Raw genomic sequence first — 20,424 nt, 5'->3', positions numbered from 1 at the left:
ATCAGAAAAAGTTAAAAAAATCGTAAAAGGGAGAGTTTTGAGGATTTTATGAGGCTTAAGGAAAGAGGGCCGATTTTATTTCGTAAATTTAATATGTTTATAAATCTGCGTAAAAAAAAGTGCGTAAAGTCGAGATTTTTATTATATCGAGAGTTCGTAAAATCGAAATGTCTATAATATCGAGAGTTCGTAAAATCGAGATTTTTATTATATCCAGAGTTCGTAAAATCGAGATTTTTATTATATCGAGAGTTCGTAAAATCGAGATTTTTATTATATCGAGAGTTCGTAAAATCGAGATGTGTACTATGTCGGGAGTTCGTAAAATCAAGTCCTACTTAAAAAACGACTGTTTAGATGAGATACAGTCTGGTAAAAAAAAAGATACCGATCGGTTTGGATGTTGCAATATAAAATACAAGCGCAAGCTCACTCTGTACTTTTGACCTCTTTTATTATAGTCTTTTATTTCATAGTGTAACATTGTGAGGGGATATTTCTAAGAGCCATCACATGTCTTCTCTCACAAACAAATAAAAAATTTCTTCTCGCTGATAGGATATGAAGGGGTTGACTGCACCAAAAATTGAAGGAAAGTTCTCTTTACGTGCATCATCTACAGGCTCTATTTATATGGATGATGTTGTTGTCCCAGAAGATAACTTGCTGCCCAATGTAACCGGTTTGAAGGTACGTCACATTTAGCTCGTGGTTACTAAGCATATGGTTTGGTTGGTTGGTCTTTATATAAGTAAAGTATAGTAGCGAAAGGGGCCAGATGAGGGTTAATAGTCAACACGAAAAACCGTCAAAAAATGAATAATCAGCAATTTCACCAAACGTTAAGTGGCAAACCAGCTTTTCACATTTCTAAGATTTCTAAGATTTATCTACCAAAAAAAAAAAAAAAAATCAGCCACCAAATTAGAGGTCATTGATACTAAGCTGTCATTTGATTTTGAATATCTGTTTGTAAACTTAGAAAAAATTATAGGGGCCTTTTGGTTGTTTAACGAACGCGAGATATGGTATAGCTTGGGGAACTCTTGGAGCTGCTGAGTTTTGCTTAGATACAGCACGCAATTATACACTAAACAGGTAATTCGTTCATTTAGTAAAAATTTTACAGTGGCTGAATTATTAAAGATATGGCTAGCACATTCATTCATTCATACCTTTTATTCACTTATGCATTCAATGTTCTTTTAGAAAACAATTTGGAAAACCTCTTGCTCAAAATCAGTTAATTCAAAAAAAGATGGCGGATATGTTGACAGAGGTAGTAGACATATCTCATATTCAATGGATATATCACTCTAATGATATCATGTAAAAGTTTAAGACAGTTCTCAAAGCAAATGAATCCAGCTCTCATGGAAAAGTTCATGACAGTTCTTATGAGAAACGCGTCACATCATACGCTACTGTTACAGTTTGTAATGAATCATTTGTTTTGTTTAGATATCAATTGGACTACAAGCTTGCTTACAAGTAGGAAGGTTAAAGGAAAAAGGAATGTAAGTTTTCTTAGTGGAATAAATTTACGATATTTGATTAATAACCAGGGCGTTAAGTATTGTTTAATGTTCGGTGGTAATAAAAGAGGGCGTTAGAAAACATCAGTGGTATATAGGGCGTATGTACATGCAGCTTTTCTTGTGAGTGTATACAACTTTCGTTTTTTGTTTGATTTATAGACTCGCTCCAGAAATGGTTTCAATTATCAAACGAAATTCTTGTGGAAAAGCTTTGGATGCGGCCAGACTTGCTCGCGACATGCTAGGAGGTGATTTCGCCTTTTTTTCACTAAAACATATTAGAAATATTTTTTGAGCAGATCTAGTAAGCAAGTTATAATACGTATTTAGAAAGTTCAAAATTGCTCTACCACAAGCGGCCTAAAGTTTTACCTCGATAATACATGCCTACTTAACTATGATATAACCGTCTCTTATGCAGGTAATGGAGTTTCTGATGAATATCATGTTATACGTCACTGTATGAATCTCGAAGCTGTCAATACATATGAAGGTATGACGTCACTCTTTTTCTTTTTAGAAATTGGCGTAATTAGGGCCAGCGTAAGTGGAAATGTCGGTAAATTTGGGTGTTATAATGATCGATAAGATAGTTGACATTTACGAACATAGAAAGAATTTCGCGCGTAGCTAGTAGCAAAACTTCTGTGAGCTATTTTAACATTAAATAGAATACTTGGTAAAAAAATGATTTTCTTCCCACCTTCCTACAGTTTCTATTTCAAGTGCAAAAAGGCGCAAGCTCAAAATTTAAATAGAAAGAAAAGGCATAATTTAAGGAATATATAGGAATGTAAAAGGTAACAAAAATGCTGGTTTTTGTTTTGTTTTTGCGAAAATTTATTTCTCTTTGTGCAGCAGTGGGAGAGTAATTCAAGAAATGATAAAATTTAAGTTTTACAATAGTCCCTTCTATAAATCCGATAAACAACTGGGTAAAAGCTAGACTATCAATCATGATTTGTGTATACAAATTTTATGTAAACACGCGAACGTTCATGATTAATAAATGTTGTTTTTGTTTTAGGCACACACGATATACATGCGTTGATACTTGGCCGTCAAATTACTGGCTTGCAAGCGTTCAGTTGATTGTCACCCAAATCTTGTTTTAACATTTTGTATTTATGATTTTTTGCTTAGAAGACATTCTCGTGCCCAGGATTTGTTGCCTGATCCCAACGCCGCTAGCGCATGTTAAAAAGGCAAAAGCTCCCGGAAACGAAGTTGCTTAGAAAAATACGTATCCTATAAACTTAAATTTTATACTAGCGCTAAAGTAGAGTGTATCAGTAAAAATCGCTTTTCGCTAAAAATCGCAAAAAAAACCAGAACGTTCAAAGAATAAGTTAGCGAAAAACTACTAATTTATCCGTCAGTTACCAGTGCGAAAGAAATATCAAAATTATTCTCACATTAGTCTTAAAGTGTACGCAATTAAAAACGTGTTCGAATTTCAGGTTCTATGGACATGTGAATTCTAGAAAGTTGTTGAATTTTTATAAGAGATTCTATAGGAATTGAATTCATATTTTATCAATATTACATTGGCTGACATGTTATTGTGTATCCATTTTGTATTTAAGATAATAAAACGAAATAAAATATTGTCATAGTAACCACTGAGTGTTTGATTTTATCAAACTCTGCATTTAAACAAGATTTATTCTTCAAGACACATCCTTTGAGAACGAGAATATGTCTTGCTACAATCAGTACGCCATATTCTCTTCTCTTTTCATTCTTGCAACTATAGAAATACCTTGTATTTAGTCCAAATGTGAAAGCCGGCCGGGATTCAATTTTAATATGTTGGTACAGCTATCATGGTGGCAACCCGTTGAATCTCCTAAATAACAGAAAACTTGGGTGATTCTTAGTTTCGAAAAGAATAATTTTAGCCTGAAGTTGTTGGTAACCACCTACAAATCTACCAAACCAAACTTTGTGAGTTCAATAAGTTCTAAAGATAACTTATTTAGTTCGATCGAGCTTTTTGGTCTTCTGACTATGGGTACATGATTAAAAAGCTTGTTGTAGCAGGTTATTTCTCTGCTGTGTGAATCTAAAAAATTCACAATTTATCAAGTTTAAAGTGAGGGTTTCATATATTCTTGATATATCACATCAAATTTTCAAAAAAAATTGGGAAAAAAACGGTGGTATATTAAAAAGGTGTATCCACATGAACACGAAAATGATTGTGCTTTAGAGTCCTTTCAATCTTAGAGACATGCAGGTCAAGAATGTGATCAATCTCAGTTGTTATTATAATCTCCGTGGTAACAGAACCTTGCTTTGAGGGTGCGACAATGCAAATTTTAATCAACTGATTAATTAGCTTAAGTATGTCAACTCGATGTTTGTTTGTTTAATTAAATTAAATGTTTTAACTCTCTCCCCCGTGTTGGTTGGGTGACCACTTGTGTGTCCGGATCCAGTCACGTTTTAAACCTGGTGCAATATCCTCCCTCCCTGAATAAGGCTTAATACTGGTTTAGGTAATGTGTGTCTATCGAAGCATTTGATTAAAACAAGTAAAAATAATTTGCGCGCTTAACAATAATTTAATATTTTGTGACATTTATTAATTTGCGAAAGATTTTCCTTTGCTAAAGTTTTTTGTGTGAATAATAATAATGAATATATTTTTCGCTTTTGGAATTCTGTAAAGATTGAATATTTTGACGTGTATTTAATTTGGCGAAAGAAAAAATTAAATTTAAGGAACAATTAATTTGGCCATAGAAAAAAAAACTAAATATCGGCTGCCAAAAACAAAAATTTGGGTTTCGCGAAAATTGTGAGATTGTGAGATACCAAGAATATGTTATGTAGAATTTGCTATTCTATACGGAGTGTGACATACGAAGTGTGACATGCTTCATATGCGAAGTATGTTATACGGAGTGTGACAGTTTGCAGTTCTACTAATACTAATTGGTACTCTGCATGTGTGTCTCATATGTTAAACTTTTTTCTTCTAATCAAATTATTTGTTTGTCTTAGGCACGATTTTTTAAACTGGAATAACCCAGAGCATTATACCCTCGCAGCTTTTTGTACTAAATATTTCCGTCTAGAAGGAGTAAACATGTCGCTATCATAACGGGCGGGCATTTGAGGGTAGTCTACAAGCTTCATTAAAACCTCTGCTGGGGAGGGTGAAAGTGGAAACAAACAGAGAATTTTATCTCGGTTATTTTCTTGTTTGGTAGAAAGTCCTTCGCATGCTTAATGACTTATCAAGGCATTCCAAAAATATGGCGGCACACTGTGCTTGACACAAACATTTCTTTTGAACAAAATCCTGCTGACATCCTGGACATGTAAACTTTGCCTGTTCGAGGGCAAAGTGGAGGTACGTAGCTGCACTTAACTAACCAGTGCTCATACCAGAGCAACGTTTTTATTAGCTAGCTAAATAGAAAGAACATCGACGTCTTTTTGTTAGCTACCCCTCGCTCGCTTAGCTAGCTGCTAAGAAGACATTTTATTGAAAACTAGCTAGAAGAGCAGCTACCTAGAACATTTACATTCGTTCCCAGCTATGTAGCTAGCTGCTGATTTTTAAAAAAACCCTGCCTACCCAATGATATTCAGCTAAAGGGTCATGTTTATATTCATATAGCTACACCTAACTCTTCACAGTTAAAGGTTGTTTACTCATTTTCTGTATTAAAATAAATATTTAAAAGGTTGCAGAGCAAGGGACAGTATTCCCTATGTTCACAAGCGAAAAATGGTAGATGCCACTTATTGGAAACATTAAAAACTTGATAACCTGATTGCAATTGCCACACTTTACAGTATGTTCTTGCATAAGCACAAATATGCAAAGGAAAAGACTGCTCACAACTAAATCATTTTTTGTTACAGCTTTTCTATCTGGACTCAGAATGACTATCTGGTTTAGGCCATCCATATATGAATATAGTTTGTTTATTGCCATTTTGTAGCTTCAAAAAGAAATACAGGATGCAGTGGATGTTGAAAAAAATTAGAGTTTCTTACCGTACTTTCCTGTCTAAATTCATAATAAAAATGAATTGGAGTGTCAGGATTTTACTTCATTGTCCCTTACAATTGCTCGGGTATTTCCCCTCTCTGTTCTCGTCCTAGTTCACCAACTTTATTTCCAGGCCTTTATATTTGTTGTCATTGCACTGTGAAAAATAAAAAATTGACAAAACAAAAAATAGAGATATGCAAGGTAATTTTTTATGCCAAGCAAAAAATGAATAACAAATACAGAATGATATATAAAAAACTAGATATACACATAAAATAGTGATGCTGTGCAAAAACCAAATTGTTATTTATTGTTTTCAGTAAAAACCTGCCATCTCTAAATAGACATTTTTCTGTTTCTTTCGCACAAGTGGGTACTTGTTCTGGCCAGTTGACAAACCAAGTGTACTGCCAAGGTTGATGCAGCAGCTGACATACCCTACCCTGTAATATTTATTATTTCCATGGGTAAATCACATCCAAGATTTCCCATGACATAAAAACCTGTGAATACCCATGGACCAACTAGCTCCTTAATTGTAGTGCCACAGAGAAAGTGTAGCTTCAAAATTTGTTTTTAAATTTTTTTATATTGTTTAGGTTTTTTTGAGGTCTTGTAGTAAACTAATCTGGGCTTCTTGAAATACACACAACAATAGTAAGGTATTCCATGCCTGTGTCTGACAGCTGTTTTCTTTGATAGCATAAACTCCTTGATGGTTTTTATGCCATCCACATCATGAAACTTTTTGTAATAACCTTTGTTTATTATTATCAGGTATACAGTACAGTCTGAATATAATCTACCGCTGACGCGAAACTCGCATGAATAGTTACACAGAACAATAACATTGCGATAGCTTTTTTTAAGAAAATAATTGCCTCGCTGATAAACAATGACCCCACGCGATCGATTGTTTAATCACAATAGGTTGCAAGATCAATTTTAGCAATCTATTTTGTGCGAACTCTTTTGAAAATTTTAATTGCAGTGATTAAAAATGAAAGTTTAGATTGCATTTTAAAAGTTTAAAAACGAAAAGCGGCGATAGAAATGTTTTTTTAAATCGCATTTTAAAAGTTTAAAAACGAAAAGCGGCGATAGAAAAGATTTTTTAAGATCACATTTTAAAAGTTTATAAATGAAAAGTGGTGATAGAAAAGATTTTTTAGATCGCATTTTAAAAGTTTATAAATGAAAAGCAGCGATAGAAAAAATTTTTTAGATCGCGTTTTAAAAGTTTAAAAAAGAAGAACGGCGATAGAAATGTTTTTTTTTAGATTGCATTTTAAAACGAATAGCAGCGATAGAAATGTTTTTATTTGTTTCAATAAAAAAAGTAAGTAAGCGGAAGGATTATTTGACGTTGTTTGTTAAGAAGGAAATGTTTTCATCTAGAAATGTAGATATTGTATTTATTTCAGAATATACACCATTTGTTTTGCAAATATAAATCGTAGCTGTATTCTTTTAATAAAAAAACTCGCGAGTCATTTTATAGTTGTGAACAATGCTTCTCATATGTTTTTTAAATTAAACGCGCTGGAATCTTTTTAAGTAATTAAATCAACAATAGATTCTTGCGCAATGTATTATAAAACTTCGCAAAAGATTTTTATTATTTAATTACTTCATGCTAAACCTTAAGGGAATTGCTTATCAATACATTTACACAATGCATCTTGCTATTACAAGAAATATAATTGCTCCGATATTTCTTTGCGAGCGCATTGTTTTTTAACACGCAAATATAAACTCGCAAAACCCTTACAGGATTTAATTATAACAAAAGACAAACGACTGCCGTCCTCCACGCAAAGGTGTAATATTAGCGTGTACCAGTAGATTACATTCAGACTGTACTGCAGGGTCAAGCAGGGGTGCAACCTTTATACACATCTGATGGCAATCATCTTTATATTCTGTTTGGATTTTGCTGTTCGTGTTGTGTAAGCAACAATGAAAAAAGATTAGAAACAATGAGTATTTTTTTCAACGATTAGAAGAATATTATCCAAGAAATAATATCAATCTCATAACACAGCGGCAGATGAATGAATCAGGCCTTGCCATGAGCAAATAACCTTCCAAGCAATTTATTGCTCGAGTCAGAGTGTCCACGCGAGCAATTTTGCTCGCCATATTTCTTGCTAAAAAAACTTTACATTTAGTCTCTCAGGGCATCTTTTTCAGGAGAGGCGTGCGCCTTGGCACACACCTATATCGTTTCAGGCGTGTGATTAAAATGCCTGCCACATTTCCAGTTTGGTCGGACATGTCCGTGGCTCGTTTAGAACTTTCGTCGGTTAAAACGTCCGATAGATTTCCGTCTTGGTTGGACACTTTTACATCTCAGAACTATTGAATAGTCCTGGTCCTTGAAATCCACGAGCAAGCCTATTCATAGCCAACCTGTCCATCCTAGCTAATTCACCGACTCCTGACTTAGTTAAAAGAACTACGTAGACATAAATCTCTTTTGCCTGGCCCCTTCGTCGTTGCTAACCAGGTCTTCACAAGAAATCCAGCCATGCGGTTCTTAACTAATGCGGAGGTGAGCGCCGACCGAGCATGGATGACGCAAGTCTGCAAAACTGCACTTACAGGTGGAACAGACAATTTATCATGGATTTAATAGTAGATAATTTCTACATTTGACGAAACATTTGGAAACCATAGCAGGTCCAAATTTAATGAATTATTTTCTTTATGCCGCAACTGTTTTCAAACAATTTTAAAAACGAAACCCATGTGCGGTATAATTTTTTTTCTGTGTCAATTTTATGTACCTGACGTATACCTGAACTTTCTAAATGAATTTGGAAGTTTTATTTAAACCATGCAGATAAAGATTTTTTTTAATTTGAAAACGAAGCATATTTTTTCCTATTTGCTGAAAAATAAACAATAAATTTATGAAAACGACAGTATAGTCATGCATACTATTTCGGACATGTAGAAAAGGAAGTTAAGCTTGAGAGAGTCGCTATACCAGTAGACGCTCGATCATCGTGTTAGGGGTTCACGATTTAAAACGTCCCCCACTTTGCTACTGCAAAATGAATGCGCAACAAAGATTAACCTTAATGCCCGTATCGCAAGCGTTTTACAAAATGGTGAATGAACTTTTGCACGATGGGTGGAAAATAATCACACCAAATATCTTTTCAGTTTCAGGTTGAGCGTTCCTGCAGGAATTTCACTTAACAGACCAATCAATTCTTAAGAAAAACGTTTACAATTATCTCGAAATGTTAATATTTACGCGAGCAATAGAATGCTCGGGTAACAAGCATTTACGCGAGCACTACGCGAGCGCGAGCAATTGATCGCGACTCATGGCAAGGCCTGATGAATAAACTTTTAAATATGGATAGCCTTATTAAAGCACCTAATAATGTTAAATTGAAATCCTACAATGTTCCCCTTTTATGTGGTAAATTATTATCATGCTAAAGCGATATAGGGACATACTCAAATTTCTTCATGAAGAAAATTTTAAAACAAAGGTGTTTAAAAAAAAGATTAAAAAAGGATGATTTCTGAATAGTAAGTTCAAATTAATAACACTAAACTGAATTTTTGTATTTAGTATACTAATGTTAAACAATTAACATTAACCTTATTTTTCACAGGGGGTAAGCTTTAATAAGAAAATTGAATTTTTGTAATATCTATAGAATGATGGCAGAAAATGGTTGGGACATGTCAGATTTTCTTGAACGCTACACAACTAAATCTTCCAGTCAATACATTAGTCCAATAAGACATCATGACGACTTACTAAATGGTTCGTTGGAAAAATCACCTGCACAAATTGATCATCTACAGCAAGACGTTTTTTGTTCACCTGAAAATCTGCAAGACCGACTGCATTTCTTAAATCAGGTAATGATCAAGCAGTTACTGTTAGCAAGGAAAATGCAAACATGACCAAGTTAATATGGTTTGTGTCAATGTTAAATTCAACCAAAGCAATCAAAGTTGTTTTCGGGGTATTCACTGAAAAACATATTGTGTATTGTATAACTATCCTTCTGTTCGGCTTTGTAATATTTTTATAAGAAGTTCAGCTTTTCTAGGTGTGGCGCTTTATTAGAGGGATCACTAATTAGAGGCCCTTCATAATAAAATAATTTTTCTCCAAGGGGCCTTTTCAGAGATCGACGTTAATTTGAGCGCTAATTGGAGGAAATGATAAAAACGTGTAGTTTTAACAATATCTTAAATTCTAAAATGTAAATGATGCGGATAACTCTTTTTCCAGTTTAAAGTCTACTAGTGGATGGGCATCACGGTCCTTTTGCTGCTAAATTATGCTGCAAAATATTTAGCAATTGAAGAATTAAAGACTAACCAAAATTTAACTTAGAACCATATAGAACTTTTCCGAAAAAAATTGTTTTTAAATGTTTCAAAAATTTTAAGATTTGTTGACACATGGACCTTATTTTTTTTCTATGTTTGTCCTTATTACAGGAACTGTGTGTTCTGGGCTTCACGCCATTATTTACAAAGACTCATACATCCAAATTTCACAAAGATAAAAATGAAAACTTTGACATTACAAGACTAGTGAACTGTACATATGAACTATTAAAGCGACAACATCATCAAGCAAAAGCAAAAGATGACCTAGAAGAAAGGTAAAGATAAATAACTTACTGTTTCTAATGTGACAATGTGACCATTATTTTTTTGTTGCAGTTGCAATGGTTATGCTTGGAAAAAATGTTTTTTTTATTTTTTTTTAGACAAATAAGGTCTGAAAATGATAATGAGTATTTGGTGCAAAATCAAGTGAGACTAAAGGTGAGCAAAAAGTTTTTTTTCAAAATATACATAAAAGCTTGTGGTCATTAGAACTGAAGAGATTAGCTTGGGTTAACAGTTTTACCTGTGAAGTTAACTGACATTAGCCTAGGTAAACCATCTAGGATAACAATTTGTAGTGTTGTTATTAGATGTTTTGTTTATTTCAAACTTTGATTTTATAGCAAGACTTAGAAAATCTTAAAAGGGAAGCAGCTTTATTGTTATGTCGCGAGAAAGATCAAATTGAAAAATGTCGAATACTGCAACAGGAATTAAAAAGTGAACGTGAAGAGAAACGCAAAATGAAAAGTGATGTTGACCATCTGAAAAAACAATTTTATCACGAATCAAAGCGAACTGAAAAAGAAATGACACGTCTGAAAGAAAAAGTTCATCAAGTATACAAATGTTTTTAGTTATTAACCTACTTTCAAAACATTTTTTAATACCTTGTCAAAATTGATTCTTATCTTAGGCACTCAACGATAAAAGTCAAGACAGAAAAATTGGAATAGATATTTTAAATTCATTGCAACGAGTAGATGGTAAAAGAAGCACTTGGAAAACTGCTGGTAAAAAGTATGTTCTCCATATTTCATTGGCATTACTCTAAAACATTAAATTATGCATGTTTTGAACGCTTTGTTGCACATACTGAGGCTCTGTCAGAAAAAAAACAGGGGAAGGGAGTGTTTTTCTGTTTTTGGATGATTTACCTTAGGTGGTTCAAAATAAATAGCATTCTGCTAGCATTAGTTTTTTTGGTTATTATTGGTGGAAAATTTTGCATGTTTAGTACAATTTGATGTAAAAATGTTATTAAATGTTTTAAAAGGAAAGATCTTTCTTCAATACAGTTTTCAATTATATTTTTTGTTATAATTTAAGAAATATAAAATTGCACCCTTAGTCATGCACCAATTTAGACTTTTGATGATTGTTTTCATTGATTTTAATTTTTACAAATAGTATTTTACAGTATTAAGTTTTTCACATTTGACCAAATTAATTAAAAACGTGAAAATTAATGTCAAAAATAGTTAATTAAAACATAATGACTTGTCTGGTGAAGAATATTTCATAGTTAAAATACTTTACTTATTATTTCTTAGAAATGAAGAAGAAATGTACAAACTGTTAATATCAAATTATGAAGAAAAAGAAAAGGTAACACATAATTCTCATTATTTTTCTATCTTTGAGTATATAGTATATTATTTATCTGATATAACAAAATATTACTTGAACTTTGAACCAAAATATAACGACTTCTGCCAAACTACTTCTAAAAGGAAAAATTTCCTTTCTCCTATCCATTGAAACGCTGCAAATTGGGTAAGTTTATTAAAAATACAAAGAATTGTGAAGTCAGTGAATCTGAAAAAACTGATGACATATATACTGTGTGTAGCAGGTTGTTAGAAATTCCACAATCCAAGTTTTGAAATATTTTTTATATTAGGGACTTTTAACAGAAAATCTTTCTATGAGAGAAATGTTAGTTGAACTGCAAAATATGCTGATGTCAGTTGATTCGTCCATTACATCGGAGGTAGGAAAACACAATGTAAAAAATATATAAATATAAAAAAAGATTCAATTATGTTTAATGTTCTACAAGTAATGGCAAAAGAAATTGTTTTGCCAACTTATTTACAAAATAACAAAGCCAGGCAATTATTGTCTGCGGTCAATGAGATTGCGTAATGGATTTTATTATTAATTTTCGGGTAACATGTGCAAGGGGAAGGGTTAATAAGAGCAGGGGAGGTTTTTTAGATTTGTTTCAAAAAATAAATGCAGAAGTATGGGAAGTTATACGGTAACTAAAAGCAAATTAATATATACTTTTAATGTGTTATGAGTTTCAATTCTAAAGAGTCTTTTAAAATGAAATAAGGATCAAGTTGAATTAAGCAAAAAGATAATGAATATGTATGTCTACTTCTAGATAGTGGATGAAGATACAAGACAATATCAAATGCCATTTCACATTGTGAAAGATGGTAAGATACTATTGTATAACAGTCTAAACTAAGTTGTTAGCCAACCAGAGAGATTTGAGATTTGTCACTGAGGCTTTTAAATCATTGTCGTAAAATTAAATGTAAACAAAAAACGAAGCAAAATTACACAGAATATGGCTATTGTTATAAAAAAATTTATTAGGTTATTCTATGTTGTGTAAATAAGAAACCTTAACTCGAAGTTCACATAATTCTGTTTTGTGGGAACTTTGCCTAACTGTATTGTTTATTGATCAGTTTTTTATGATTTTAAGATGTTGAAACAAAATTGAAATCATTGGTAATGACTTTAAAAGAGAAAATTGATTCCAAGCAGTTTACAAAATCAGGTGGGTAGATTTCGAATTATATGTTAAGTTGATAGCATCAACTGTTAGACTTTGACATTGCATCTGTTGGTACACTTTCTATCATCTGGTGTTTCATTTAAACCTTTTAAACCTTTTCAAATAAACCTATAAAAAGCGCAACTTTTTAGGCTTTTTAGTATCATTTAAAATCGTCCATTTTGAGTAAGATTAGAGTATTACTGTTAGAAATCATTTCTTGAACATGATAGTTTAGTAGGCGACGTTTCGGGAGATCCTTCTCCCATCAACGGGCAAAGTAAAATGATGTTGTGCATGTATTTATGTAATTGCAGAGGATTAAAATTCATAAAAATTAACCAATCAGAAACGAGCTGATAATTACAGTTAATTACGGTAATTAACATTTTCGGACCTAGATGTACGTAACTACTTCTTCTGTACTAAACTATCATGTTCAAGAAATGATTCTTCCCAACTAATGTAAAGCGCCTGAGACCTTACAAAAAAATGTCATTTTCGTAATTTTTGCTTCTTCTTTATTTCTTAATATTAGTTAAAAACAACAATCCCTGTTGTGCTTACATGAATATTGAAGGTAGTAAAGATGGAAAGAAGAATATTATGTCGATTTGTTGTACCCTCCTAAATCAATTTGTTTATAAATTATGACCATATTAATAAAAATCATTACTTGTAAGTTTTTGTCCCAGGGAATTCTCGTAACTTTTCTCGATTAAGTATTTTTCTTTTAAACCTTCTCCTCTTTTCTAAGGTTCGATGTCCACACCGATTAAAGCTTCAGATGAGGATTCCTTCACATTGAAACAAAACAATGAAGAACTGGTCACTAAACTCAACCAGTGTAAAACTGTTATAAAAGGTCAAGAAAAAATTATACAGGTAGGTTATCTGCATGAATTAACACTGAATAGGTAGGATGTCTGCATGAATCAACACTGAGTAAGTAGGATGTCTGCATGAATCAACACTGAGTAAGTAGGATGTCTGCATGAATTAACACTGAGGAGGTAGGATGTCTGCATGAATCAACACTGAGTAGGTAGGATGTCTGCATGAATTAACACTGAATAGGTAGGGTGTCTGCATGAATCAACACTGAGTAGGTAGGTTGTCTGCATGAATTAACACTGAGTAAGTAGGTTGTCTGCATGAATCAATATTGAGTAGGTAGGATGTCTGCATGAATCAACACTGAGTAAGTAGGATGTCTGCATGAATCAACACTGAGTAAGTAGGATGTCTGCATGAATCAATATTGAGCAGGTAGGTTGTCTGCATGAATCAACACTAAGTAGGTAGGATGTCTGCATGAATTAACACTAAGTAGGTAGGATGTCTGCATGAATCAACACTGAGTAAGTAGGATGTCTGCATGAATCAACAATGAATAGGTAGGGTGTCTGCATGAATCAATATTGAGCAGGTAGGATGTCTGCATGAATCAATATTGAGCAGGTAGGTTGTCTGCATGAATCAACACTAAGTAGGTAGGATGTCTGCATGAATTAACACTGAGTAAGTAGGATGTCTGCATGAATCAACAATGAATAGGTAGGGTGTCTGCATGAATCAATATTGAGCAGGTAGGATGTCTGCATGAATTAACACTGAGTAATATATGACGAGATTTGAGGCAAGTAATATGTTTCATAAATGTGTAGACGTAGTCAGGCCGGACAATTAGGTACAATTTTAAATGCAAGAAAGTAGACTGGGTATTACAAGCAAGAAAGTAGACAGGGTATTACAAGCATGAAAGTAGATTAGGTATTACAAGCAAGAAAGTAGATTGGGTATTACAAGCAAGAAAGTAGACTGGGTATTACAAGCCAGAAAGTAGACTGGGTATTACAAGCATGAAAGTAGATTGGGTATTACAAGCAAGAAAGTAGACTGGATATTACAAGCAAGAAAGTAGACTGGATATTACAAGCAAGAAAGTAGACTGGGTAGTACAAGCAAAAAATTAGATTGGGTATTACATGCATTACAAGCATGAAAGTAGGTTGGGTATTTTCTAATTAGATTTGTACATATAAAGAAGTTGACATGTTTCACACACGTGAAATCTGGAGCAAATTATACAGGAACAAAAAAGAACTTAAAATTTTACTACCATTACTTGGAGTAACAAGCATTTCCGCGTGTCAGAAAATGTGGCATCGCACAGATTTTTAGAAATACAGTTGAGTTTCGATTTATCTTTGTTGCCTCGCAACTTCTAAGCAAAAGTCAACAACAACAACAACAACAGAATGAGGGTCCTTTTTCCCTATTTTTTATGTTTTATGTTTTTTTTGTTTTTTTACAGAGTATGAAAGATGGTTATTCTATTGAAGCTTTTGAGAAATTGTTAACGGTATGTAACTTCTATGATATCGTATAGCTCATCTTCAGTCGACACACTAATTTCTAATTATAATAGAAAAAAACTGCTAAGTAAGCAAACTGTTAATTTGATATACTGTTCGTAATTATCAGAAAAGTCTAGTCTAATTTGGGTAACAAACCCCTAATTAAGCTTCGCAATCTTCATCATTAATTAAAATTCGAAACCGTACGGCCTTTGGTAATAGTACACAAGAAGAAATTGATAAAGTGCCATATTTGCTTCAAAAGTGAAAAATTTCTACCGAAGCCGACGTCTCCATATCTTAATGTCACGAAATTTGGCGAAAAGAATTCTAATTTGACGAATTACGTCATCCTTTTTCTGCAATCTTTAAAAGCCTACAAGTCCTGCATTGCTTGATTTTGTGATAACAAACGCTAAATTGGGGTTTAAAAAGCTTATGGTACGAAAGAACTAAAAACTCCGTCTCTATTTGCACATTTTGTGAGTTCACACCTTGGCTTCATTTACGAAGGTAAAATAAATGGGCTCACAAGGTAATGATTCATTTTTAATACGCGCATGGGCTTTCTGTGGCTGATTATTCACTTTGAACTGCATTTTTTATTTCCGCTTTGTATATTAAGGGACTTCACAAACCATATTTTTCTTTGCTACCAAATTTAAACTGAGATATAATACTACAGGTATAAAAGACGACAACAACTACCTACTACTTTCTTTAAAAAAAACTGTGATTTTATTTTAGACGTTCGGAGATGAAGAAGAACACAGATCACAAGAACAGCGCGAAAAACTTTTTAGAGAAGAACAAAAAAAATTCAACGAAGAAAGAAAACAGTTCACTGAATTTGTTCTAAAAATGTCAAAAGAGGTTAGTGTGCTTTTGCACGAAAATATTATGGTTCAGATTTTGTGCAAAGTGGATGTGGTTTCGAGCACTAGAGTTTAGATTGTCATCTCTTGTGCACGTAGAAAGCAAAATTAAGATGGCGTGTGCTTAGCAACAGTTTTAAAAGTGTTGCCAACTACGTCGGTAAAACTTGGTTGCCATAGCGATTTTAGATGCGTTCACTTAAGTTCTTTAATCAATGTTTTTGTTTTGTTTTAATTATCTCTTTCTCTGTTCATGATCTTTTAGAAAGAAGAATTCGAAAAAGAACGAGTGGAATTTTTCATGCACTGTTTATCAACACCTGTCTTGAAGAAAGATAAGAGATTGCATAGCAGATGTGCGTTTAGGAAAATTATCTTTGTAATTTTAAAAAGTTTTAGTCACCGCATACGTTTTCTACACAAAATATTTTTCTTCAACGAATGAAAATCTTTTTGCTCATTTTTTGCATTAAGAAAAACAAGCAACTCGCCAAGTAAACCATAAAAAGTTTAGCGGAAAGCTTAACGGATGTTAAGCATTTTCAGTAATCTATCTCCTAAAATTTTTAAAAATTTATTCATTGGGATATTTAGAGCAGACGTCACAGTAGCAAGAAGTTTTTTAAAATTCTATTTTAATATTCTTAGTTACTAAGCTACTTCCCAAAAAACAGTTAGTCAACCGGCATTAATTTTACGAATTTTACGGGCCTCTCGAAAACTTTTTTAAATAAAGTAAAGTCAATACTGCGTAATAAAAACAAGTGGATAGATAGTAAGCTCTTGACGTCTGCTAGCTTCTTCAAATTTAGATTTCACTAAAAATGGACAGTAAACACATAAAACTGTGTTTTTGTTTAGCTTCTCATCATCACCATCCCCGTGACTCCAGTGGTGGACATCAATCCAGTAACTTCCATACGGTCACTCCGACTTTTAGTCCGGCACCTCGCTCAAGTACTAGTAAAATGAAAACACCGTCGACAGCCGATTTATACAAAGTTATGTCGCTAACATATGATAGTGGTATAGCAAGAACGACGAACAGGTACGGAGATTCTTTGTTAGATGCATTTATGCGAGTTTGTTCGCGCGAGTTTTTTTACGTGAGTGTGTTTACGCTGGTTTGTTTACGCGGGTGTGTTTACGTTAGTTTATTTACCCAGGTTTATTCACGCGGGTGTTTTCGCTGTTTTTTTACGCAGGTTTTTTTACGCGGGTTTGGTTAGGTAAAGTTTGTTAAGTCCATCGTCATTTTTAAAGCATTTGTTGTCAAATTCGTTGAAATGTTGACCCTCCGTTGTAGAGTCTAGCCTAAATAATCAGGAATTTTCTCTACTTGGCGCTTTATGTACAAGATTTTCTCTACTTGCTTGGCGCTTATTTACAAGATTTTCCCCACTTGGCGCTTACTTACAATATTTTCTCCACTTAGCGTTTTATTTGCAAGATTTACTCTGCTTGGCGCTTTATTTACAAGATTTTCTCCGTTTGGCGTTTTATTTACAAGATTTTCTCATTACTTGCCAGGTCATCGTCATTCGATGGTTCTTTCGTCCAATCAGATAAAGTAGATGAAAAAAATTCTCCTTCATCGCGTAAATTACAGGAACATGCAGATAATATACGTAAAGCTGTAGAAGAGAGACACAACAAAAGCGTTGAGGAGGAGCGAAGGAGAAGTCTCGATTCTTCCATTTAAGAATTGGACATTCATTCATTTTCATCTGGGAGATGGTGACTTCACACTCCATCCTAGAAGTGAATATAAGAATGGAATGGAATATATATAACAATACAAAGTAAATTAAGAAATAGCAATATGAAGAAGTGCACAAAAATATTACTCCTTTTTTTATTGCTGCTCGATCCCAGAAATTCCACTTATTGTGACGACAACATTTTACTGTCTGGACCGCAGACAATTTTCGCAGGATTTGGTGTTAGCAATAACGTATTATAAAATCTGTAATTTATAAACACCGTAATTTTTAGTTTAGTTAAATAGTTAACTTATGCTGTAAAAAAATATTTAGTAAGTGTGGCCATGTTTTCTTTAAGAAACATGTCTCCGCACAAGAGGGAATTTATATAATCAGTTTTGTAAGGATGTCTTTATACAATGATATTACCTGAGCAATTGGAGGCTTTCAGCATCGTCATACTTTTTCTTATTTAACTGTATCTGCTTAAGATTTGTTGTGTTTTCCGTACCATCACAATAATATCTTTTTCAGAAATGAGAACTGACTGATTTCTTTGATTTAAGAAGCATTGGTATAGAAATATTTTTAGCACAACTTAGTACAACTTCACAACTTAGTACTACTTAGCGGAAGGGCTGACTTAGTATATATGTTTTAAGTTTCGTTTGTAGATGTTGAAGAAATGTAAATATAAAATCGTAAAGAGTTTTGGTTTCATGCTTAATAATATTTTTTCAATCTGCTAAATCAGTTCGGGTGAAAACTGTCCAATATGAAGATAAGTATCTTGCCTATGGACCTGGTCACTTTCAAATTTGGAGCGGTGACGGTATAAGCAATCGAGGTTATTATAGGCTGCGTTCCGACAGCTTTCATCGACGGCAATGATAAAAATCATATTTGGCTATTTATTTGTTGGGCTGATTATTAAAGGGTCAGAATTCATAAAAGTAGAAAAGCGAATCGGTTTTTTGAGTACTTACAGCACATAGGGCAAAACCTCAACCCTGGGATTTTTGTCTTGATTTCTTGAAATTTTGAATGTAACAAAATAACGTAATTTCCTAACATTTGCTGTAAAACCTGGCCCCCTCCCACAGTCAATAAAATTTTAGACTCAATTTTGTCCCATTGTTGTATAACTATGATATCCAACCTTATTCCCAGGGCTTTTTGTCTCTCCTTCGCTGCGCTTATTTATAGGTCTGACGTATTCGTCTCCACCGTTCGATATGCAAAAAGAAACAACAGGTCCAGGGAACAAGGTAATGATATTCTTATCAAAATACTCGAGAAGACAGTCCATTGCGATTTGGGTTTTTTTTATCTAAGAGAAGTACCCAGAGGTCATAAAATTTGACAGGATGTCAAATTTTTGCATGTATGTACAATTAAAATTCGTGCTGCTTCGTTCAAACGAAATGTGTGTGATATTTATTTTCGTCTCCAACCTCGTCTTTTAGTGCCTTCTGTGTGTGTTCTTTACCTTGTCGGCAAGACATCTTGCAAAACAAGCTGTTTCGTATCCGAGCTTTCAAAAATAAAGCCGCGGACTTCTCAGGGGTTAACTCACAATGTCTTCTCCAGGGCATCTTGTCTTCTGATATACTCTGGGACAAAAAGGTATTTGGGACAAAAAGGTATTCTGTTGCATAATACTTGGAGTGAATTTGAGTGTTGTTAGTGTAATTCACACCTTATGCGCTCACACCTTGGCGCCATCTTTAATATCGAAAAGCAAAAATAGGTCCTGTGAACGAGGTTGCTTTATTGTTCTGATTTAAAGCGTTTTAATTAGAGCGCAAGTTGAAAATTTGGGGATAAATTTGATCAATAATCACCAACTCTCGTGTGTTGGAAGAAAAATTTTTACTGATAACAATATTGCATTGTGTCTTTATAAAACATACTTTTTCCGATGTTTTGGGAAATACTTTTGACATCGCCGGGCACTTTGAAATATCCATGAAGTCGCCGATTTACTTTTTTTGTACAAGAAAAAGTGTATAAAATAACTTTATAAATCTCATGCGAATTCATTAACAATCTTACGACGTCAATCACACGAAGCCTTTTGTCGGATGCATAAGAAGATTTAATGATACTTAAACATTTCGATAGCATCACTTAAACAACAAATCACGAAAACAAACAATGAAGACATGATAGTGCTCATTAACGTGTCAAGTTGTGGTTTGTCGGTGCCATTTGTTTTGAGCGAGCACTTGTCGAGATTATTATTATTGTCGGGGTTTACAAGCAGCGGGAAATATATTCAAGGGTTTGCAATGCAGAATTCGAAAATCAACTTTGTTTCCCGAATTATCCGAATCGGAAAATCCTGTATTATCATATACTTACATTCTTTAAATAAGAAAAATGGCAAAAAATGGTATTTAAGAGAGAGAGAGATGACAATACCACAGAGGGACTAGCACTACTTTACTTTTTCAGAAATGAGAGGAAAAAACATGTTTTCCATTCAATCAACAATCGCAACAATGATCCCTAGATTTTGAAAGAGCGGTAAAATGGAAGTCAAAAAGTTTTTCACAGGATCATAAAAAAGCTACTGTTGGAAAAGTAAATAAAACACAGCCGTTCTTCAGGAACACAAAAGATGAAGATGGTTAACACAGGCATGAAAAACAAAAATAAACGTATATCCTCATTTTTAAAAAAAATATTATGTTTGACCAAAACTCAACAAAAACTCTTTTACTGTTTATGTACCGCCATCATTGCATCTTGTGATTCGGAGGTCG

General features: G+C 33.5%; 2 protein-coding genes across 3 annotated transcripts; both read left to right on the top strand.

Moving 5' to 3' along the window:
* Positions 1-561: 561 nt before the first annotated feature.
* Positions 562-3,015, top strand: LOC130630098 (glutaryl-CoA dehydrogenase, mitochondrial-like). The gene is made up of 10 exons (XM_057443496.1): positions 562-690; positions 995-1,098; positions 1,210-1,279; positions 1,462-1,517; positions 1,698-1,786; positions 1,960-2,107; positions 2,210-2,305; positions 2,397-2,473; positions 2,566-2,625; positions 2,999-3,015. The coding sequence occupies exons 1-10, from the start codon at positions 562-564 to the stop codon at positions 3,013-3,015; spliced, it is 846 nt and encodes a 281-aa protein (XP_057299479.1).
* Positions 3,016-4,737: 1,722 nt separating this feature from the next.
* LOC130630580 (afadin- and alpha-actinin-binding protein A-like) lies at positions 4,738-18,362 on the top strand. Of its 2 annotated transcripts, none has more exons than XM_057444124.1 (16): positions 4,738-4,899; positions 9,231-9,438; positions 10,030-10,196; positions 10,305-10,362; positions 10,548-10,763; positions 10,841-10,944; positions 11,478-11,532; positions 11,828-11,917; positions 12,317-12,371; positions 12,647-12,721; positions 13,476-13,603; positions 15,036-15,083; positions 15,826-15,951; positions 16,219-16,309; positions 16,815-17,001; positions 17,484-18,362. In XM_057444124.1, the coding sequence occupies exons 2-16, from the start codon at positions 9,232-9,234 to the stop codon at positions 17,653-17,655; spliced, it is 1,779 nt and encodes a 592-aa protein (XP_057300107.1). In that variant the 5' UTR covers positions 4,738-4,899; position 9,231; the 3' UTR covers positions 17,656-18,362. The 2 variants fall into 2 exon arrangements, with proteins under 2 accessions (XP_057300107.1, XP_057300108.1); XM_057444125.1 differs by lacking the exon at positions 4,738-4,899 and adding an exon at positions 6,170-6,212.
* Positions 18,363-20,424: the final 2,062 nt, after the last annotated feature.

This window comes from Hydractinia symbiolongicarpus, chromosome 2, assembly GCF_029227915.1.
Source record: "Hydractinia symbiolongicarpus strain clone_291-10 chromosome 2, HSymV2.1, whole genome shotgun sequence".
Classification (NCBI taxonomy): domain Eukaryota; kingdom Metazoa; phylum Cnidaria; class Hydrozoa; order Anthoathecata; family Hydractiniidae; genus Hydractinia; species Hydractinia symbiolongicarpus.
The sequence above is the reverse complement of the archived record's forward strand: the minus strand, read 5'-3'. Positions and strand labels throughout refer to the sequence as shown.